The sequence below is a fragment of the Procambarus clarkii genome, chromosome 13, assembly GCF_040958095.1.
Source record: "Procambarus clarkii isolate CNS0578487 chromosome 13, FALCON_Pclarkii_2.0, whole genome shotgun sequence".
In the NCBI taxonomy this organism is placed as follows: domain Eukaryota; kingdom Metazoa; phylum Arthropoda; class Malacostraca; order Decapoda; family Cambaridae; genus Procambarus; species Procambarus clarkii.
This window is the reverse complement of record NC_091162.1, coordinates 4687703-4712969: the sequence shown is the minus strand read 5'-3', so window position 1 is coordinate 4712969 and position 25267 is coordinate 4687703. Positions and strand designations below refer to the sequence as shown.

Sequence of the window (25267 nt, the reverse complement as noted above, 5' to 3'; positions counted from 1 at the left end):
AATATTGATAATTAAGTTGATTTATATGAGATGTTTTATGATGGTAAAGTCCAAAGACTAATGTATTTAAGAATAATTCCCACCATAATAGGTGGTGAATTATAATAGTGTGTGGTGATGATATCCCGTTTTCTTTGGACGGTAATTCCACTACAAGTTACGTTTTCTATGGGTAACTTGTTTATACAACACAGCTATTATCTGTATGATATATTAAATGGTGTCGGATTTTCCGACAAATACATGGCAAATGACTTCCTACATAATTTAGCCCCCAGCTGATATGTATCCCACGACCTTAACGCTTGAGTGTTTGTATTAATGCATAATGAGTGCCACATTTGTGGGTAGATGAATGTTGTCATTTCAGTGTTGTTGTTGCAAGGTTTCAGTGGCAGTGCAAGAGTCTGTATGATAGCATGTTATGGGTGCTCAGCGCCAGAGTGCTCAGACCATTCCATTCACCTGGTCTCTAGGAGACTCGAACCGTGGACCCCAAGTGTGTGAGGTCGAAATTCTATCGACCGAGGTGTAGAGTGCTCATAAGCCTTTTGAATGGCTGGCATATCTGTTTGTAAAGTTGAGCTGCCGTTAGTGTCCAACTAATTATTGTTAATAATTAATGTTGCATAGCAGATGGGGATTAGTCTGGTTCTCTTTTCCTTGAAGAGTCTGCTGGTAGGGGTTCCCAAGGGGCTTGCTAAGGGGCTAAGTTTGCATGGAGCAGGGGTTCCCATGGGACTTGCATAAATAAGTCAGCAGGTATTTCGTCGCTCCCCCCCCCCCCCACCCTCTCAGTGATTGTATATGTGTTCTCGAATGAATTGGTGGTGTTTATTGCACGGTTGGTCTACCTGTTGCTGTTGGTAGGTGTTTTGCACACCACCTGCATGTGTTGTGTCCCTGTAGCACGCCACGTGTTGGACAATACCTATAGAACTGCACGTGTGAGACACCATCAAGGGGACCAAAGAGCCAAAACTCAACCCACGCAAGCACAACTAGGGAGTACCTAATGGACACCACCTGTAAGACAGAGTATGCAAGATACAACCTGCAAGATAACACCTGTACGGCGCCCTGTTGGACACCATGTGTAAGATATGCCCTGTTGGACACCATGTGTAAGATATGCCCTGTTGGACCCCACGTGTAAGATATGCCCTGTTGGACACCATGTGTAAGATATGCCCTGTTGGACCCCACGTGTAAGATATGCCCTGTTGGACACCATGTGTAAGATATGCCCTGTTGGACACCATGTGTAAGATATGCCCTGTTGGACACCACGTGTAAGATATGCCCTGTTGGACACCACGTGTAAAAAAAAAGACACTCAGCAAGATAATAGTAGCAGTAATTTACAACCCTCCATTAAATGATAGAAGACCCAGACGAGTTCGATACGAACAACATGGCAAACAATAATATAATAGAGAGAGCAGCTTCAGTTGCCCGTTGGAAAGGATCCAGACTCTAATTCATGGGCGACCTCAACCACGGAAAGATAGACTGGGAGATTGGGGAACCACATGGAGGTGCAGATAATTGGAGAGTTAAACTCTTGGACGTGGAAACAAGAAACTTTCTGAGCCAACATGCCAAGGGACCCACAAGAATGAGAGGCAATGACGAACCAGCTAGATTCGACCTGATATTCTCCCTGAATAAGTCAGACATAAGGGAAGCCAAATCTGAAGCCCCCATGAGAATGAGTGACCACAGTGTATTGACATTTGAGTATCTGGCGGAGGTAATGATAATTAACCAATCTAGTGAACGGATCTAAAAGAACACGGAGGGCTTACCCAAGAGGAAACTATGTCGAGATGAGGAAGCTCCTAATGGGAATACCATGAGATATAGAACTTTGAGAAAGACTGTACAAGATATGATGGACTACGTCACCCAGAAATGCCAGGAAGCTTCAGACACAATCGGAAGGGCACAACCTGTAAGACACAACCTGTAAGACACAACCTGTAAGACACAACCTGAAGGGCACAACCTGTAAGACACAATCTGAAGGACACAACCTGTAAGACACAATCTGAAGGGCACAACCTGTAAGACAAAACATGTAAATCACATGTATAACACAACTTGTAAGACAACCTATAAGACACAACCCATAACACAACCAGTAAGACACAACCAGTAAGACACAACCCATAACACAACCAGTAAGACACAACCCATAACACAACCAGTAAGACACAACCCATAACACAACCAGTAAGACACAACCAGTAAGACACAACCAGTAAGACACAACCAGTAAGACACAACCAGTAAGACACAACCTGTAAGACACAACCAGTAAGACACAACCAGTAAGACACAACCAATAAGACACAACCAGTAAGACACAACCAGTAAGACACAACCAATAAGACACAACCTGTAAGACACAACCTGTAAGACACAACCTGTAAGACACAACCTGTAAGACACAACCCATAACACAACCAGTAAGACACAACCAGTAAGACACAACCAGTAAGACACAACCAGTAAGACACAACCAGTAAGACACAACCTGTAAGACACAACCTGTAAGACACAACCAGTAAGACACAACCAATAAGACACAACCAGTAAGACACAACCAGTAAGACACAACCAGTAAGACACAACCTGTAAGACACAACCTGTAAGACACAACCTGTAAGACACAACCAGTAAGACACAACCAGTAAGACACAACCTGTAAGACACAACCTGTAAGACACAACCAGTAAGACACAACCTGTAAGACACAACCTGTAAGACACAACCTGTAGGACACAACCAGTAAGACACAACCAATAAGACACAACCAGTAAGACACAACCTGTGAGACACAACCTGTAAGACACAACCAGTAAGACACAACCAATAATACACAACCAGTAAGACACAACCTGTAAGACACAACCAGTAAGACACAACCTGTGAGACACAACCTGTAAGACACAACCAGTAAGACACAACCAATAATACACAACCAGTAAGACACAACCTGTAAGACACAACCAATAAGACACAACCAGTAAGACACAACCTGTAAGACACAACCTGTAAGACACAACCTGTAAGACACAACCTGTAAGACACAACCTGTAAGACACAACCTGTAAGACACAACATGTAAGACACAACCAGTAAGACACAACCTGTAGGACACAACCTGTAAGACACAACCTGTAAGACACAACATGTAAGACACAACCAGTAAGACACAACCTGTAGGACACAACCTGTAAGACACAACCTGTAAGACACAACATGTAAGACACAACCAGTAAGACACAACCTGTAGGACACAACCTGTAAGACACAACCTGTAAGACACAACATGTAAGACACAACCAGTAAGACACAACCTGTAAGACACAACCAGTAAGACACAACCAGTAAGACACAACCTGTAAGACACAACCAGTAAGACACAACCAGTAAGACACAACCAGTAAGACACAACCTGTAAGACACAACCTGTAAGACACAACCAATAAGACACAACCAGTAAGACACAACCAGTAAGACACAACCAGTAAGACACAACCAGTAAGACACAACCTGTAAGAAATAAAGTGTAACACACAACCTGTAGGACACAACCTGTAAAACACAACCAGTAGGACACAACCAGTAAGACACAACCTGTAAGACACAACCTGTAAGACACAACCAGTAAGACACAACCTGTAAGACACAACCTGTAAGACACAACCAGTAAGACACAACCTGTAAGACACAACCTGTAAGACACAACCAGTAAGACACAACCTGTAAGACACAACCTGTAAGACACAACCAGTAAGACACAACCTGTAAGACACAACCAGTAAGACACAACCAGTAAGACACAACCTGTAAGACACAACCTGTAAGACACAACCTGTAAGACACAACCAGTAAGACACAACCTGTAAGACACAACCAGTAAGACACAACCAGTAAGACACAACCTGTAAGACACAACCAGTAAGACACAACCAGTAAGACACAACCTGTAAGACACAACCAGTAAGACACAACCTGTAAGACACAACCTGTAAGACACAACCAGTAAGACACAACCAGTAAGACACAACCAGTAAGACACAACCAGTAAGACACAACCAGTAAGACACAACCTGTAAGACACAACCTGTAAGACACAACCTGTAAGACACAACCAGTAAGACACAACCAGTAAGACACAACCTGTAAGACATAACCTGTACGACACAACCTGTAAGACACAACCTGTAAGACACAACCAGTAAGACACAACCAGTAAGACACAACCAGTAAGACACAACCAGTAAGACACAACCTGTAAGACACAACATGTAAGACACAACCAGTAAGACACAACCTGTAAGACACAACCAGTAAGACACAACCAGTAAGACACAACCTGTAAGACACAACCAGTAAGACACAACCAGTAAGACACAACCAGTAAGACACAACCTGTAAGACACAACCTGTAAGACACAACCAATAAGACACAACCAGTAAGACACAACCAGTAAGACACAACCAGTAAGACACAACCAGTAAGACACAACCTGTAAGAAATAAAGTGTAACACACAACCTGTAGGACACAACCTGTAAAACACAACCAGTAGGACACAACCAGTAAGACACAACCTGTAAGACACAACCTGTAAGACACAACCAGTAAGACACAACCTGTAAGACACAACCTGTAAGACACAACCAGTAAGACACAACCTGTAAGACACAACCTGTAAGACACAACCAGTAAGACACAACCTGTAAGACACAACCTGTAAGACACAACCAGTAAGACACAACCTGTAAGACACAACCAGTAAGACACAACCAGTAAGACACAACCTGTAAGACACAACCTGTAAGACACAACCTGTAAGACACAACCAGTAAGACACAACCTGTAAGACACAACCAGTAAGACACAACCAGTAAGACACAACCTGTAAGACACAACCAGTAAGACACAACCAGTAAGACACAACCTGTAAGACACAACCAGTAAGACACAACCTGTAAGACACAACCTGTAAGACACAACCAGTAAGACACAACCAGTAAGACACAACCAGTAAGACACAACCAGTAAGACACAACCAGTAAGACACAACCTGTAAGACACAACCTGTAAGACACAACCTGTAAGACACAACCAGTAAGACACAACCAGTAAGACACAACCTGTAAGACATAACCTGTACGACACAACCTGTAAGACACAACCTGTAAGACACAACCAGTAAGACACAACCAGTAAGACACAACCAGTAAGACACAACCAGTAAGACACAACCTGTAAGACACAACCTGTAAGACACAACCAGTAAGACACAACCAGTAAGACACAACCTGTAAGACACAACCTGTAAGACACAACCTGTAAGACACAACCAGTAAGACACAACCAGTAAGACACAACCTGTAAGACATAACCTGTACGACACAACCTGTAAGACACAACCTGTAAGACACAACCAGTAAGACACAACCAGTAAGACACAACCAGTAAGACACAACCAGTAAGACACAACCTGTAAGACACAACCTGTAAGACACAACCAGTAAGACACAACCAGTAAGACACAACCAGTAAGACACAACCAGTAAGACACAACCAGTAAGACACAACCTGTAAGACACAACCTGTAAGACACAACCAGTAAGACACAACCTGTAAGACACAACCTGTAAGACACAACCTGTAAGACACAACCTGTAAGACACAACCTGTAAGACACAACCAATAAGACACAACCAGTAAGACACAACCAGTAAGACACAACCAATAAGACACAACCAGTAAGACACAACCTGTAAGACACAACCAATAAGACACAACCAGTAAGACACAACCAGTAAGACACAACCAATAAGACACAACCAGTAAGACACAACCTGTAAGACACAACCAGTAAGACACAACCAGTAAGACACAACCAGTAAGACACAACCTGTAAGACACAACCAGTAAGACACAACCAGTAAGACACAACCTGTAAGACACAACCTGTAAGACACAACCAGTAAGACACAACCAGTAAGACACAACCAGTAAGACACAACCTGTAAGTCACAACCAGTAAGACACAACCAGTAAGACACAACCTGTAAGACACAACCTGTTAGACACAACCTGTAAGACACAACCAGTAAGACACAACCTGTAAGACACAACCTGTAGGACACAACCTGTAAGACACAACCAGTAAGATACAACCAGTAAGACACAACCAGTAAGACACAACCTGTAAGACACAACCTGTAAGACACAACCAGTAAGACACAACCAGTAAGACACAACCTGTAAGACACAACCTGTTAGACACAACCTGTAAGACACAACCAGTAAGACACAACCTGTAAGACACAACCAGTAAGACACAACCTGTAAGACACAACCTGTTAGACACAACCTGTAAGACACAACCAGTAAGACACAACCTGTAAGACACAACCAGTAAGACACAACCTGTAAGACACAACCAGTAAGACACAACCTGTAAGACACAACCAGTAAGACACAACCAGTAAGACACAACCTGTAAGACACAACCAGTAAGACACAACCAGTAAGACACAACCTGTAAGACACAACCTGTAAGACACAACCTGTAAGACACAACCTGTAAGACACAACCTGTAAGACACAACCAGTAAGACACAACCAGTAAGACACAACCAGTAAGACACAACCAGTAAGACACAACCAGTAAGACACAACAAGGTTGAAATATAAAATTTGCGAGCAATTTTTAAATTAATCACAGTTCAGTCGAGGGAGCTGTAGCAAAGAAGGCCCCGGCAACCATCGACCACACCTCTCACCCTCATACCTCTCACTTCTCACCCACACACCTCTCACCCTCACACCTCTCACCCTCACACCTCTCACCTCTCACCCTCACACCTCTCACCCTCACACCTCTCACCTTCACACCTCTCACCCTCACACCTCTCACCCTCACACCTCTCACCCTCACACCTCTCTCCCTCACACCTCTCACCCTCACACCTCTCACCCTCACACCTCTCACCCTCACACCTCTCTCCCTCACACCTCTCTCCCTCACACCTCTCACCCACACACCTCTCACCCTCACACCTCTCACCCTCACACCTCTCACCCTCACTCCTCTCACCCTCACACCTCTCACCCTCACACCTCTCACCCTCACACCTCTCACCCTCACACCTCTCACCCTCACACCTCTCACCCTCACACCCTCACACCTCTCACCCTCACACCTCTCACCCTCACACCTCTCACCCTCACACCTCTCACCCTCACACCTCTCATCCTCACACCTCTCACCCTCACACCTCTCACCCACACACCTCTCACCCTCACACCTCTCACCCTCACACCTCTCACCCTCTCACCTCTCACCCACACACCTCTCACCCTCACACCTCTCATCCTCACACCTCTCACCCTTACACCTCTCACCCACACACGTCTCACCCTCACACCCTCACACCTCTCACCCTCTCACCTCTCACCCTCACACCTCTCACCCTCACACCTCTCACCCTCACACCTCTCACCCTCTCACCTCTCACCCACACACCTCTCACCCTCACACCTCTCACCCTCACACCTCTCACCCTCACACCTCTCACCCTCACACCTCTCACCCACACACCTCTCACCCACACACCTCTCACCCTCACACCTCTCACCCACACACCTCTCACCCTCACACCTCTCACCCACACACCTCTCACCCTCACACCTCTCACCCTCACACCTCTGACCCGCACACCTCTCACCCACACACCTCTCACCCTCACACCTCTCATCCTCACACCTCTCACCCTCACACCTCTCACCCACACACCTCTCACCCTCACACCTCTCACCCTCACACCTCTCACCCTCTCACCTCTCACCCACACACCTCTCACCCTCACACCTCTCATCCTCACACCTCTCACCCTTACACCTCTCACCCACACACGTCTCACCCTCACACCCTCACACCTCTCACCCTCTCACCTCTCACCCTCACACCTCTCACCCTCACACCTCTCACCCTCACACCTCTCACCCTCTCACCTCTCACCCACACACCTCTCACCCTCACACCTCTCACCCTCACACCTCTCACCCACACACCTCTCACCCTCACACCTCTCACCCTCACACCTCTCACCCTCACACCTCTCACCCTCACACCTCTCACCCTCTCACCTCTCACCCACACACCTCTCACCCTCACACCTCTCACCCTCACTCCTCTTACCCTCACACCTCTCACCCTCACACCTCTCACCCTCACACCTCTCACCCTCACACCTCTCACCCTCACACCTCTCATCCCTCTCACCCTCACACCTCTCACCCTCACACCTCTCACCCTCACTCCTCTCACCCTCACACCTCTCACCCTCACACCTCTCACCCTCACACCTCTCACCCTCACTCCTCTCACCCTCACACCTCTCACCCTCACACCTCTCACCCTCACTCCTCTCACCCTCACACCTCTCACCCTCACACCTCTCACCATCACACCTCTCACCCTCACACCTCTCATCATCACTCCTCTCACCCTCACTCCTCTCACCCTCACACCTCTCACCCTCACACCTCTCACCCTCACACCTCTCACCCTCACACCCTCACTCCTCTCACCCTCACACCTCTCACCCTCACATCTCTCACCCTCACTCCTCTCACCCTCACACCTCTCACCCTCACACCTCTCACCATCACACCTCTCACCCTCACACCTCTCATCATCACTCCTCTCACCCTCACACCTCTCACCCTCACACCTCTCACCCTCACACCTCTCACCCTCAGTCCTCTCACCCTCACACCTCTCACCCTCACACCTCTCACCCTCACACCTCTCACCCTCACACCTCTCACCCTCACATCTCTCACCCTCACATCTCTCACCCTCACACCTCTCACCCTCACACCTCTCACCCTCACTCCTCTCACCCTCACACGTCACCACCAGCACTCTCATCCTCACTCGTCACCACCAGCAATCTCACACGTCACCACCAGCACTCTCATCCTCACTCGTCACCACCAGCAATCTCACACGTCACCCCCAACACTCAGGCTCACACGTCTCCCCCAACACTCAGCCTCACACGTCACCCCCAACATTCAGCCTCACACGTCACCCCCAACAGGAACTCTAACCCCCACCTGTCGGGCCATCTCACTTGGCGTTGAAATAATAACGTGACCTCGGGATATGGAGAGTGACCTGGTCCTGAGTGAGGTTGATCCCGGCCAGATTCACGAAGCTGTCTCCGGTTGTAGGAACCGCAATGGGACCCCCCAACCATAGAAGTTTTTTATGGTCCATAAAATGGTCTCGGTTCGTCGAGGCGCCTATCGATGTTGGCCGATGCTCTAGTGGACCGCTGGCCATTGCACTTCTCACTGCTTATCTTAGCACGAAGATAAACATGTCAAGTATTCATTTAAAACCTTCATAATTGGTTGATACAGGCAGCTGCAAGACGCTGTGTATAGCGTCAGGGAGGTGCCAAGCCTGGTCCCTGGTGGAGACAGCTGGTGGGGGAGAGTGTCGGATTGCTGCCGGAGGCCCCACCACTCACAACACCACCGTCAACACCACTGGCACCTACTTCTTCAGGCAAGGTGAGGGACACTTCTTCAGGCAAGGTGAGGGAGACTTCTTCAGGCAAGGTGAGGGAGACTTCTTCAGGCAAGGTGAGGGGGACTTCTTCATGCCAGGTGAGGGAGACTTCTTCAGGCAAGGTGAGGGAGACTTCTTCAGGCAAGGTGAGGGAGACTTCTTCAGGCAAGGTGAGGGAGACTTCTTCAGGCAAGGTGAGGGAGACTTCTTCAGGCAAGGTGAGGGAAACTTCTTTAGGCAAGGTGAGGGAGACTTCTTCATGCAAGGTGAGGGAGACTTCTTCAGGCAAGGTGAGGGAGACTTCTTCAGGCAAGGTGAGGGAGACTTCTTTAGGCAAGGTGAGGGAGACTTCTTCATGCAAGGTGAGGGGGAGGGAGAGAGAGAGAGAGAGAGAGAGAGAGAGAGAGAGAGAGACAGAGAGAGAGAGAGAGAGAGAGAGAGAGAGAGAGAGAGAGAGAGAGAGAGAGAGAGAGAGAGAGAGAGAGAGAGAGAGAGAGAGAGAGAGAGAGAGAGAGATAGCTAGAGCTATCAGGAGAAATCACCAAGCCATTACGACTATATAGCACTGGGAAGGGGTCAGAATAAGGATTTGGGACGGGACGGATGAAGTAATGGTGCCCAACTACTTGGGCGGTCGGGGATTGAACGCCGACTTGCATGAAGCGAGACCGTCGCTCTACCATTCAACCCAAGTTGTCGGGCGCAGAGAGCTAAGGGAAAGCTAAAAAAAGCTAGAGAGAATGCAAGAGAAATAGGATAAAAAGAATACTTGAAGAAGTTAAACGCTAGAGAGAAAGCTAGAGAAATAAAGTTAAAGAAAGCTAAAAATCTAGAGAAAGAGAGAGAGAGATACACCTCTTCAGGCAAGGTAATGACAATAATGAACACAAGAACTAAGACTTCAGGACCACCACAGTAGGCCTACTGGCCCAAACAATGTAAGTTATATACAACCAAAAAATATATCAATGCTAATATCTATCATTTTCTAAAGTCATATTACATTGTTTGTCTAAACAATGGCATTTGACAATTTATTTCATTCGTCAACTTCCTTAATGGGAAACAAATATTGCCTTTATTCCTTTGAAATCAAATTCGGTTTTATTTTTTATCACTATGACGAGTCCTGATCTTGTTTAACAAAACAAAATTCAACAATAGGTGCAATGATAACTTTATCCCATCCTCAGGCCGCCCTCAAGGACGCCTTCAATACTTTACAATTTAACATACTGTAAAGTATGTTAAATTATAAATCACCACAGACATCCTCCCCCCGGAGACCATCCCCACCACAGACACCCTCCCCCAGGAGATTATCCTCACGACATACACCCACTCTTAGAGTACAATCCTCACCACATAAACCCCTCCCCTTGGGTACAATTCTCACCACAGAAACCTAACCCTAGGTTACATTGCTCATCAAAGAAACCCTCCCCTAGGAAACAATGTTCTCCTTAGAAACCCTTCCCTAGCGTGCAAGCTTCATCACAAAAACCCTTCCCAAAGATACAATCCTCACCACAGAAATCCTCTCCTTGGGTACAATCCTCACCACAGAAACCTTTCCCTAGCGTATAATGCTCACCTTAGAAACTCCTTCTCTATGGTACAATCTTCACCACAGAAACCTCTCCCCTATGGTACAATCCTCTACAATCCAATCCAATCCTATGGTAGAAACCCTCCCCAATATACAATTATCATCACAGAAACCCTCACCAGGAGACCTTTCTCACCACAGAAACCCTTCCCCAGGATACAATCCTCGCCACAGGAAACCCTCACTCAGGATACAATCATCACCACGGATACCCTCCCTTAGGGTACAATCCTCACCTTAGAAACAGTCCCCTAGGGTGCAATCCTCTCCACAGAAACCCTCCACCAGGATACCTTCCTCAGCATAGAAACGTTCCCCTTGGGTGGAATTCTCACCACAGAAACCCTCCCAAAGACACTTTCCTCACTATAGACACCCTCCCATAGGTTTCAATCCGATCCACAGAAAACCTCCCCTTGGGTACAATGCTCCCCACAGGAACCCTCCCCAGGGTATAATTCTCATCACAGGAACCCTTCCCCAGGATACAATCCTCATCACAGAAACCCTCCCCAAGGGTACAATGCTCACCTTAGAAATCCTTCTCTGTGGTGCAAGCCTCACCACAGAAAACTTCCCCCTGGATACAATCCTCACCACAGAAACCATCTCCCAGGATAAATTATCACGACAGAAACTTTCCCCAGGAGACCATCTTCACGACAGACACCCTCCCCCCAGGATACAATCCTCACCATTGAAATTCTCCCGCAATGATTCAATCCTTACCACAGAAACAATCACCCAGGATGCAGTCCTCCCCACAGAAACTTTCCCCCCAGGATACAATCCTTACCTCAGAAACCCTTCCCTAGGGTAGCATACTCACATAAGAAACCCTCCCCTAGTGTGCAATCCTCTCCACAGAAACCCTTTCCCTATGGTACAATCCTCACCACAGAAATCCTCCCCTTGAGTACAATTCTAACCACAAACACCCCTCCTCTTGTGTACAATCCTCACCACAGAAACCGTCCCCCAGGATACATTCCTTACCACAGAAACTCACCCCTTGGGTAGAATCCTCACCACAGATACCGTCCCTTAGGGTATAATCCTCACCACAGTAACTCTCCCTTGGATAAAATCTTCACCATAGGCTCCCTCCCCCCTGGATACAATCCTCACCACAGAAAATCTCCCCACGATACAATCCTCAACACAGAAACCCTCCCCTAGGGAACAATCCTCAACACAGAAACCCTCCCCTAGGGAACAATCCTCATTACCGAAACCCTCCCCTAGGAGACCTTCCTTACCACAGAAACCCTCCCTCAGGATGCAACACTCACCACAGAAACCCTCCCCGAAGATACAATCCTCACCACAGAAACCCTTCCTCAGAATGCAATGCTCACCACAGAAACTCTCCCCCAGGATACAATCATGACCACAGAAACCCTCCTGCAGGTGACCTTTCTCACCACAGAAACCTTTCCCCTAGGGTACAATTCACTCCACAGAAACCCTCCCCCAGGATTCAATCCTCACCATATGAACCCTCCCGCAGGGTACAATCCTCACCATAGACACCCTTCCTCAGGATGCAATCTTCAGAGAAATCTTCCCGCAGGATACAATCCTCACCACAGAAATCCTTCCCTAGAATACAATTCTCACCAGAGAAACCCTCCCTAGGATACAATCATCACCACAGAAACCCTCCCTTAGGGTAAAATCCTAACCGTAGAAACCCTCCCCCTAGTGTACAATCCTCACCATAGAAAACCTCCACCTGGATACAATCCTCACCACAGAAACCCAATCCTAGTGTGCAATCCTCACCACAGGAATCCTCTTCTTGGGAAATCCTCTTCTGTGGTGAGGATTGTATCCTGTATCCCGCAGGATTCAATCCTCACCACACAAACTCTTCCCCAGCATTCAATTCTCACGACAGAAACCCTCCGCCAGGATGCAAACCCCATTACAGAAACCCTCCCCCCAGGAGACCTTCCTCACCTCAGAAACTCTCCCCCATGATACAATCCTCACCATAGAAAACCCTCCCCCAAGATACAATCCTCACCACAGAAACTCTCCCCAATGGTACAATCCTCACCACAGAAACCCTCCCCCAGGACACAATCTTCAATACCGAGACCCTCCCCCAGGAGACCTTCCTTACCACAGAAACTCATCTCCCAGGATACAATCCTCACCACGGAATTCCTCCCCCAGAATACAATCATAACCTCAGAAACCCGACCCCAGAATACAATCCTCACCACAGAAACACTCACCCAGGATGCAATCCTCACCACGGAATCCCTCCCCCAGAATACAATCATAACCTCAGAAACCCGACCCCAGAATACAATCCTCACCACAGAAACACACCCCTTTGAAACCTTCCTCACCACAAAAAACCCTCCACTAAGGTGCAATCCTCACCACAGAAACTGCTTTTCCTATGGTAAAATACTCACTTCAGAAATCTTCCTTTTAGGTACAGTCCTCACCACAGAAACCCTCCCATAATGAACAATCCTCATCACCGAAACCCTCCCCCTAGGGTACAATTCTCCTCACAGAAACCCTCCCCCAGAATACAACCCCCCCCCACTAGAGAAACCCTCCCCAGGAAATCCTCCTCACCACAGAAACTCTTCCCTAGGGTACAATCCTCACCACAGAAAACAACCCCATGATGCAATTATTACTACCGATACCCTCCCCAGGAGACCTTCCTTTCCACAGAAACCCTTCCCCAGATTATAATCCTCATAATAGAAACCCCTCGCCCAGGATACAAACTCACTACAGAAACCCTGCCTTAGGATACAATCCTCGCCGCAGAAACCCTTCCACAGAATAGAATCCTCACCACAGAAACCCTCCCCTAGGGTACAATTGTACCCTAGTACCCCTAGAATTGTACCCCAAGGGTACAATTCTCATGGCAGAAACCCTCTCCTTGTATTCTGAGGGCACTGGGGCAATCCTCACAACAGAAACTTTCTTCCAGGATACAATCCTCACCACAGAAACCCCTCCCCTTGTGTGCAATCCTACGACAAAAACTCCTCCCCAGCACACAATCCTCACAACAGAACCCCTCCCTAGGAGACCTTCCTCACCACTGAAACCCTCCCCTAGAGTACAAGCCACACCACCGAAACCCATCCGCAGGATACAATCATCACCAGTGAAACCCTACCCCAGGGTGAAATCCTTACCACAGAAACCCTTTTCCATTATGCAATCCTCACCACAGAAACCCTCCCCCAGTGTCGGAAAATCCGACACCATTTAATAATATCATACAGGCAGATAATATTGCTGTGTTGTATAAACAAGTTAACCCATAGGAAATGTAACTTGTAGTGGAATTTCCGTCTATAGAAAACGAGATATCATTACCACATACTATTATAAATTCACCACCTATTATGGTGGGAATTATTCTTAAATACATTAGTCTTTGGACTTTACCATCATAAAAACATCTCATATAAATTAACTTAATTATCAGAATTAAAATAGAGTAAATGTGACCCTTCTATCACTTACTGTCATCTGGACAATATTGGCCAGTAGCGTCAGTGAGGGGGGAGTGGTCAGCCATTGTTATTGTTTAAGACCACAGAGTCGTGGAGCGAATTACGGCTCCTATAAATTCTCTTGGACGAAGTGTTATGGAAGATCAGAGTAGTGATCTGCCATCATCAACACGCTGTCATCAATCTCAAGGGAAGTGTCTTTCCGAAACCCGTTTATCTTTCATTTATGGCCATTAATGTCAGTAGATATTGGGTGAGCCGGTTAGATCACAAATGATCGACTCAAACAAGGTAATTAAGCCTAGGTCTTTATGGTTCCTTGTACAGTGTTTTCTCTGATATAGCTGTCATATATTAGGATTCTGGCTTTACAGCTAGCGCCCTTTTGACAGGTCAAGACGAGGAAGCAAGACTTTGTGCATCAGTTACTGGATGTTGGAAACTGCCTCAAAATAGGATAATTTGGTGTCTACATCCTAGTTATACCTGGTGGACTAATGCCTGCTGTACAAATAAGATAAGGAACCTCTTCAATGTTTAACAATATATGTAGTTTAATACTGTAGTTTGATTGGCTGCATATATATAAATTCAATATAAACCCCCCCTAATGTGTAGAGGATCGATTTGTGAGATTATTGCAGAAATACAGTCCACTTAACATCATACAAATTGCTATCGAAGTATATAAATTCTATATAAATTCATATAAATTAAATAAATATAAATCTCACAGGTCGGTTCCCACACCCAGAAGACCTTCCTCACCACAGAAACCCTCCCCTAGGGTAAATCTTCACCACAGGAATCCTCTCCTAGGATACAATCCTCACCACATAAACCCACCACCAGGATACAATCAACATCACAAAAACCCTCCCTCAGGAGACCTTCCTCACCACAGAAACCCTCCCCTTGGGTACAATCTTTTCCACAGAAACCCTTCCCCAGGAGACCTTCCTCACAACAGTAACCTCAACTTCCTCCACACCAGAATCAGTCAACGGGACATATGTGTGGAGAGACGACCAACTGTTGTACCTATTGATGCCGGGGCTGATGTTGTACCCACAAGCCAAAGAATTGTGCTCCTCCATCCCCGGACACCGTCTCCTCATCGTCAAGTCGGCGCAACAGGCCTCCGTCCTCCGCTACCTGTGGAGCTTGTACAGTAAGTTCCCTCTGCCTCCCTCACGTCACCTGGGGCTGTTCCCTCCAGTAGCGTAAACTGAGACGTAGTCAGTGTTCCACACCTGTGACAGGTGTGCCATGGCACACCTGCCACATTGGTAAACGCAAGGCCCACGTCTCCTTGGGGTGTGGGTGTGTGTGTGTGTCTCGAGGCGGGGTATGTGTCGCTGGGGTGGGAAGGGGGTAGAAAAGGGGTGGGGGAAGTAAGGGTAGAATGAGTAAGTATAGGAAAAGGCATGGCACACCTGTCAGAGGTAAAGGGCGGGGCACCGTCTCAGGGGGTTTTGGGAGGAGTGCCGGTAGTGTGTGTCTCGTGGCGGCGTGTGTGTCACTGGGGATGGAAGGGTGAAGAAAAAGGGGATGTGTAAGGGTAGAAGGAGAAAGTATAAGAACAGGTGTGCAGCAGCAGAGGGAGTGTAAGATGAAAATTTATGTGTTAGTAACGAAGAGTCAAGAACCATAAGTAGATTTAAAGTTAAATAATAATAGTATGTAGGATGGAGATGTGTATGTTGAGCGAGGAGAGCCCCCATCCCCCTCCTCCCCCCCCACACACACACATGAGAACACACCCCTAGGAGATCGGATATATTAAGGTGTACGGTTAGGGAAGGGTGTGTGAAGTGGGGGGTACGAGGGGAGGTGAAGGACTCACCCAGGGAGTCATCTGGCCGTCACCGGCAGTCGCCCCTCACACTCTCCTTCTCTCCTGATTAAACAATAAGGTCTGTGGTATGTATCAAAAGTTAAGATGTTCCCAGCATGCTTAGTTGACGGTCTGAGGGAGTTGTGTGTGTATTTCCAAAGGGACACTTCTTACCGTCGCCGCCTACGCCATAACACACGACACGACGGGTAGAGGTGAGTCTCACAGCAGGTGTAAGCAGATTTCATTTCAAATTACGTCCAAATTTCGCCATAGTGAGCATACGAGCCAAAAGTGACATTATTTTTAAGAGGACGGGTTGCGCTCCAAGAGGGTCATTAGTTCGTGTCATACTCTCAGTCCTTGAGTATAGATGTTCACAATGTATCGCCTCTGCTGCTACTGAGAGGTGAGTGAGCAATCCTCAATATTTGTAAACAATGGCCCCTCACCCCTCCCCTTTCCTTCAGCCTACAGCCTCTATGGAGTTCCACACACCCGCCACATGGCACATACCACATAGCGCATGGCCCATACCACATGGCTAGGAGAACGGGTAATAGGGTGTCGTTGGAGGTCTGTGTTCGTCACTGCATCAGCTTCCATAGTTGTGTATTACCTCCTCCTCTTAGAGTTGACTGGCACCCCACACCATAACACACAAGAGCTAAGGTAACTCGCCCAATGACCTAGGAGGTACCATTAGTCCATGTCAAAATATGAGGTAAGAAGAGCGGTCTACCCTCTTTGATGTCTCGACTGGTAGTGTGGTACATGAGCGGGAGGGGGGAGTATTTGTCAACTATACCCTGGGGGGTTGAGCATGATTTTTGGCAACGAGTGGTGTTGTTTGTAGCCTGGGGTGTTGTTCATGATGTTTGGTAGCCTGGGGTGTTGTTCATGATGTTTGGTAGCCTGAGGCGTTGTTCATGATGTTTGGTAGCCTGGGGTGTTGTTCATGATGTTTGGTAGCCTGAGGCGTTGTTCATGATGTTTGGTACCCTGAGGCGTTGTTCATGATGTTTGGGGCAGAATAGAACCAGTGAAGAGCAGGGGTGCCATAGGCACAATCAGAGAACACTGTATAAACATCACAGGTCCACGGTTGTTCAACTCCCTCCCAGCAAGCATAAGAAATATTGCCGGAACAACCGTGGACATCTTCAAGAGGAAACTAGATTTATTCCTCCAAGGAGTGCCGGACCAACCGGGCTGTGGTGGGTATGTGGGCCTGCGGGCCGCTCCAAGCAACAGCCTGGTGGACCAAACTCTCACAAGTCAAGCCTGGCTTGGGGAGTAGAAGAACTCCTAGAACCCCATCAACCAGGGGCGTTGTTCATGATGTTTGGTAGCTTGGGGCGTTGTTCATGGTGTTTGATTGGTTGATGTGTTGTTCATAATGATTGGTTGCCTGGAGTGTTGTTTGTAACATTTGCTTGCCTGGGGTTTTGATCAGGATGTTTGGTAGCCTGGGGCACTGTTAATGATTTTTGTAGCCTGGGGGGTTGTTCATAATGTTTGGTAGGCTGGCGGTGTTCACGATGTTTGGTATTTTTGGGCGTTGTTCACGATGTTTGGTATTTTTGGCGTTGTTCATGATGTTTGGTTGTCTGGGGACATTGTTCACGATGTTTGTAGCCTGGGGCGTTGTTCATAATTTTTGGTAGTCTGGGGGTATTGTTCATAATGTTTGTAACCTGTGGGTGTTGTTCATAATGCTTGGTTGCCCGGGGTGTTTTTCATAATTTTTTTTTTAGCCTGGGTGTTGTTCATAATATTGGTTGCCTGGGGTGTTGTTCATAATGTTTGCATTTGTTATACTCAAATTGTAGGTCCGTTGAGACATAACCAATCACAAGCAAGTAGGCCTCTGACGTCATGCCAGACAGACAGTCACCAGCCGTGCTCCCAGCAGGCTCAGTTCTCTCTCACAGACCCAGAGTAGGTGGACCTCGGCTGGCCAGTTATACACCTTGTTGCCTTAATCAATAAAACTACTGAAGTGCCTACTGTGTCTAATATTCAACCCCACAAGGCAACGAATACTGGTAGCAGCAGTGGGATCCAGAATTATTTTTCTGGAAAAGAAAATTCAAGTACCCACATCGCCTCATGTTCCAGTCGCCACCACCGCCACCGCCGCCATCCTGCCACCCACGCATCAAATATTGTGCCAGACCGGGGTCCTGCCATCAACCACTACTCCAGGCCAACGTCTCAGAAGTAAGGGTCAATATTTTCCTGTGTGAACGCTAATTCATCAGTGAGGAGAAGGGAAGCTTCCCGCGCCAGCCATTTTTTAATCTTGCACCCACGTGGGAACCTACACCCACCACTACCACCCAAGCCCACATCAACAAGCCTTGTGTGCTGCCTGTTCCGTTCCAGCTATTGCAATCATCATCTACAGCTTCAACTGCTCTGCAGCTGTGTTGTGCGCTTTATTGAGAAACAATTGCCGAAAAAAAGACTACAATCGTCTGACTAGCGTCGCCAGCTCCCAGTCAAGACGCCGCAGCGCCACATTTGCCTCCTCTCACCACCGTGTCAGCCCCTGCTACATCATTTTGTGTGAACTTCGGCCTAGCAAATCGGGCTTCCTTCGCTATCATCGTCGTCGTCAGAATTTATCTTCGCGCTCCCAACATCAATTCCTAGTGTAGGTCTCCCGAGCTTCGCGCAACTGCCGCTAGGAGCGCTGCCATCGCACTAGATTGTAAACAAACGCTCGCATGTGCCTCTTCACATGCCTTGTCGCCGTTTTTGTGTTGGTCACTGTTATATTGCAAATCCTGCAGCCCCGAGTTAAGTAATTAAGAGCTAAGATATCGTGTGCTATGTTTTAAAGAGGTTTAATGTAAATATATCCAAAATATCTTATGAATTAACCATTCAGTGACTTGTTCAATATTGGAGCTGGTTCAGTACTCCACTCCCAAAGTTTCCCTGAGTGATTTCAACATTCATGCTTCTCACAGTAATTTCATTGTGCATTAATTGTGTTGATAGTGTTTTTAACAAATTCAAAGTCAAGAGAAGTAAGAAATCTTTGTTTTAGTAGCAGTTAAGGATTTGTACAATATAATTCTTTTTAATTCCTCCAGGCCTAAAATTGAAATTTATTCCTTCAACATTTCATATTATAATTTTTTTTACCATAGCAGTTATACACATATGTGTCCAGTTTATGTGCTACATCCATATTTCTTGCATTGCCACTTGTTGTGTTGAATCATTTTAATGAAATTTTGCAATTGCACTTTCCAGTTTTTTATTCTAAATTGATGTGCTTAGCCTGGTTTACTTAATTTACATGCTTCTAATTCCAGCCATTTTAATGAAAGATTGCTAATTTAATTCACAATTTTGCTTGTTCTTAATTATTTGTTGCCTAGCCCAATTTAATAATTTTATTTCTGCCATTTTCTTACTTTAGCCAAGTTAATATTTTTTGAGTGTTTATTTTTGTGTATACCATTTCTGATGCCTGGTGCACTTAATTATAATCTGCGTTCAAACATTCCTTCCACGGCTGTGACAATGCCTACCACTGTTGAAACCCCTTCACACTCAACGGGAGCAGTTGCTCGTCCCAATGGCCAGAGATCAGCTCAGGAAATTGCTATTCCTCTTTTTGCTGGTGAATCCCGCTTATTAGAGTCATGGTTTAGTAAGGTTGAAGCGAAAACAGTTGCACGTTTTTCCAAGCCTACTGATGACGAATATTTGGCAATTGCACAGTCAGCTGTGGGCACAACCAAAGGTGATGCACGTTTTGTTGTTGATGAGAAAGCCATTGTTAGCCTCCAGTCTTGGTCTGAATTTAAGGATTTCTTTCGCCGTCGCTTTGTTAACAAAGGAGACCTCGACCCGTATAGGTTAGTCAAGAAAATTGCCAATGCCACCATGCAGCCTGGTGAATCGTTTAATGTATTTAATAGCCGTCTCGATCAGTATCTGTATGCCTTAGTGTCTGCTATGAATAGTTCGTCTTGGTTAGATAAAGACAATAATCTGTCCCCTGAGGCTATGGCCAAGATCATAGCATTTGGGACTTTAATGCATTTTGCCCCAGAGCATACTAAACCGATCATCGAGCAACAAAATTTTGGAGTTAAACATGCAATTGGTGAAGTGTTTGAGGCTATTAACAAAGCCGCCGATAAACTAGCTCCCCGAAGTGCTCAACTGTTGCCACCCTCTGATACTGTAAATGTAGTAACAAGCTCTCATCATCCTCCCACAAACTCTTGGTCGCAGAACCGTACCCATGGTCGTAGCCCCCAGTCAAATTCGCCTCCTCATAAGTTGCCGAGACGCCATAGTCCACAACCATCCACTCCCTCATGTTGGCATTGTGGTAAGAGTAACCACTTCACAAGGGACTGTTGGTCCGCCCCTAGATCATCACCCCCTAGACAATTCTCTCGATCCCCTCGTCAATCTAATCATTCTAGGCTCCCATATTGCACGTACCATAAACTAGTTGGTCACCACACTGCGGATTTTAGACCTAGGCAAAGGACATCCCTACCTCGTAACTCCCACGGTCAGACTTGGCGAGGCGCACAGCGTCCAAGACATTATCAGAACTCGTGTAATTACATCTTCCGGCCCAGCTATAATGCAACTTCGAACTATAATGCTCGGTCACAGAATGCCGGAGTTCAGAATGTTCACTCCATGCCGTCGGGAAATCCCCAAGGCCATCCGCTAACCAATCCTAGCCCTCCCTGTGTATTCAGTAGCTACCCAAAATAGATTTGGACACTTGACAGAGGAGGACACTGACTCTTTACCAGTTGTAGATGTTGACAGAACCACAGTGAATTTGACCCAGACAAGACGCAGATATCCAAGACAACAATAAGTCACAAGTAGTAACTTGTCCAGTCTCAAGTGATGGTCCCCTTGTCTCAGCCATTGTCCATGGTAGAGTTTGAAAAGTTTTTCTTGACTCAGGTGCAAAAGTTAATATTGTCAAGCCATCAATTTTTTTTGGTGCATATGCCAAGGTGTTAGTATTATGCACACCTGATCTTCTTTCATTGTTTATTATGCAAATTTCACATGTAAGCCATTATTGAATGCCACCGAGGTCCTTTCAGTATCATTGTAACTATATAGCTAGCCAAAGCTTGTCGACTTGGTAGCGTGTCCGAGAGGTGTTATACTCAAATTGTATGTCCATTGAGACATAACCAATCACAGGCAAGTAGGCCTCTGACGTCATGCCAGACAGACAGTCACCAGCCGTGCTCCCAGCAGGCTCAGTTCTCTCTCACAGACCCAGAATAGGTGGACCTCGGCTGGCCAGTTATACACCTTGTTGCCTTAATCAATAAAACTACAGAAGTGCCTACTGTGTCTAATATTCAACCCCACATGGCAACGAATACATTGTTCATAATGTTGGTTGCCTGGGGTGTTGTTCATAATGTTTGTAGCCTGGGGCGTTGTTCATAATATTTGTAGCCTGGATTGTTGTCCATAATGTTTGTAGCCTTGGGCATTGTTCATTATGTTTGTTAGTCTGGGGCGTTGTTCATAATGTTTGAAAACAGGGGTGTTGTTCATAATGCTGGGTAGCCTAGGGCGTTGTTCATGATGTTTGGTAGCCTTTGATGTTGTTCATAATGATTGTAGCTTGGGGTGTTGTTCATAATGTTTGGGAGCCTGGTGTGTTGTGCATAATGTTTTGTAAGCTTGGGTGTTGTTTATAATGTTTGTAGCCTGGGCTCTTGTTCATAATGTTTGTAGCCTGGGGAGTTGTTCATATTTTTCGGTATCCTGAGGTGTTTTTCATAATGTTTCGTAACTTGGGTTGCGATTCATTAAGGTTTGGCAACCTGGGGTGTTGTTCTTAATGTTTGGTAGCCTGAGAGTGTTGTTCATAATGTTTGGTAGCCTGGGGCGTTGTTCATAATGATTGGTCGCCTGGGGTTGTGTTTCACGATGTTTGGTAGCCTTGGCATTGTTCGTGATGTTTGGTAGCCTGGGGTGTTGTTTATGATGTTTGGTAGCCTGGGGTGTTGTTCATAATGTTTGGTAGCCTGGAGTGTTGTTCATGGTGTTTGGTAACATCGGGCGTTGTTCGTAATGATTGTAGCTTGGGGTGATGTTCATGATGTTTGGTAGCCTTGGGTGTTGTTCATAAAGTTTGGTAGCCTGGGGCGTTGTTAATGATGTTTGCTATCCTGGGGTGTTTTTCATAATGTTTGTAGCTCTGGGTTTTGTTCACAATGTTTGGTAGCCTGAGGTGTTCCTCATAATGTTTGGTAGCCAGGGGATGGTTCACGATGATTGTAGCCTGGGGTGTTGTTTATAATATTTGGTAGCCTGGGGAGGTGGTCATAATGTTTGGTAGCCTGCAATGTTGTTCATATTGATTTGTAGCCTGTTTTTTTCATAATGTTTGGTAGCCTGGGGTGTTGTTCATAATGTTTGTAGCCTGGGTTGTTGTTCAAAATGTTCGTAGCCTGGGGTGTTTTTCATAATGATTGGTAGCGTGGGGTGTTGTTCATACTGTTCGTAGCCTGGGGCGTTGTTCATAATGTTTGTAGCCTGAGGCGTTGTTCATAATGTTCCAACCTGGGGTATTGTTCATGATGTTTGGTAGCCTGGAGTGTTGGATATAATGTTTGGTAGCCTGGGGTGTTGTTCATAATGTTTTGTAGCCTGGGACGTTGTTCATAATGTTTGTTAGCCTCGGGTGTTGTTGTTAGTGTTGGATATAATGCTTATAGCCTGGGGGTGTTGTTCTTGATGTTTGGTAGCCTGTTGTGTTGTTCTTGATGTTTGGTAGCCTGTTGTGTTGTTCATAATGTTTGTGGACTGAGGTGTTGTTCATAACGTTTGGTAGCCTGTTGTGTTGTTCATAATGTTTGGTAGCCTGTTGTGTTGTTCATAATGTTTGGTAGCCTGGGATGTTATTCATAATGTTTAGTAGACCTGGGGCGTTGTTCATAATGTTTGGTAGTTTGGGGTGTTGTTCATAATATATGTAGCCCGGGATGTTGTTCATAATGTTTGGTAGCCCGGGGTGTTGTTCATAACTTTTGTAGCTTGGGGTGTTGTTAATAATGTTTGTAGCCTGGGCCGTGGTTCATGATGTTTGGTAGCCTGGCTTGTTGTTCGTGATATTTGGTAGCCTGGGGCGTTGTTCCTGACTAATGCAAGCCTAGGGCGTTCTTCATAATGTTTGGTAGCCTGGGGTATTATTCGTATTGTTTTTTGTAGCCAGGGCAATGTTCATGATGTTTGGAAGCCTCGGGTGTTGTACATGATGTTTGGTAGCCTAGGGAGTTGTTCATAATGTTTGTAGCTTGGGGTGTTGTTCATAATTTTTGGTAGCCTTGGGTGTTGTTCATAATGTTTGGTAGTGTGGGGTGTTGTTCATAATGTTTGGTAGCCTGTGTGTTGTTCAGAATGTTTGGTAGCCTTTGGTGTTGTTCATGATATTTGGTAGCCTGGGGCGTTGTTCCTGACTTATGAAAGCCTATGGAGTTGTTCGTAATGTTTGGTAGCCTACACATTGTTCATGATGTTTGGAAGCCTGGGGTGTTGTTCTTAATGTTTGTAGCATGGGGCATTATTCATAATGTTGGTTGCCTGAGGTGTTGTTCATAATGTTTGAAGCCTTGGGCGTTGTTTATAATGTTTGTAGCCTGGAGTGTTGTTCATAATATTTGTAGCCTGGGTTTTTGTTCATAATGTTTGTAGCCTTCGGCATTGTTCATTATGTTTGGTAGTCTTAGGCGTTGTTCATAATGTTTGAAGCTTGGGCGTTGTTCGTGATGTTTGGTAGCCAGGTTTGTTGTTCATAATGTTTTTATAGCTTGGGGTGTTATTCATATTGTTTGGAAGCATGGGGTGTTGTTCATAATGTTTGAAGCCTAGTGCGTTGTTCATGATGTTTCGTAGTCTGTTGTGTTGTTCATAATGTTTGTAGCCTGGGGCGTGGTTCATGATATTTGTAGTCTGGGGTGTTGTTCATATTGTTTGGTAGCCTTGGGAGTTGTTCATACTGTTTGGTAGCCTACGGTGTTGTTCATATTGTTTTGTAGCCAGTTTTTTTCATAATGTTTGGTATCCTGGGGTGTTGTTCATAATGTTTCTAGCCTGGGCTGTTGTTCATAATGTTTGTAACCTAGGGTGTTGTTCATAATGTTTTGTAGCCTGGGTTGTTTTTCATAATGTTTGGTAGCCTGGGGGTGTTGTTCGCGATATTTGGTAGCCTGGGGCGTTTTTCCTGAAGTTTGAAAGCCTAGGGCGTTGTTCATAATGTTTGTTGCCTCTGGTGTCGTTCATAATATTTGTAGCCTGGGTTTTTTTAATAATGTTTTTATCCTGGGATGTTGTCCATGATGTTTGGTAGCCTGGGATGTTGTTGTAACGGGGGGGTGGGGGAAATAGCTCTATCTTGTCCATTATTCCACCCCCCAGTTAACTAACGAGGCCGGGGGAAACAGCTCTCTCTAGTCCGTTATCCCGTCCCCAGTTAGCTAACTATTCTAGAGCACCCTCCAGAGTTCCTAAGGCAACCTCTCTCGTTCAACAACTTGTAACCTAGGTATTCGACTACCTAGGTGCTAAGACTACAAGGCGCAGTAACTGGATCAGCTACCCGGAACTCTAGAGAGAACTCTAGAATACAGAATCATTGCCACAAACGTATAAGAGAAAACGAAAGGAAAGAAATG

At 46.1% G+C, this 25267-nt stretch overlaps 1 protein-coding gene across 1 annotated transcript in view; it reads left to right on the top strand.

The window, feature by feature from the left end:
* LOC123757364 (uncharacterized) overlaps positions 1–25267 on the top strand; it is a 74063-nt gene that overhangs the window by 40519 nt on the left and 8277 nt on the right. Inside the window, exons 3-4 of the mRNA XM_069324144.1 lie at positions 9466–9618; positions 15723–15899. Coding sequence (XP_069180245.1) covers positions 9466–9618; positions 15723–15899 — 330 coding nt within the window. The remainder of the gene's footprint in view (positions 1–9465; positions 9619–15722; positions 15900–25267) is intronic.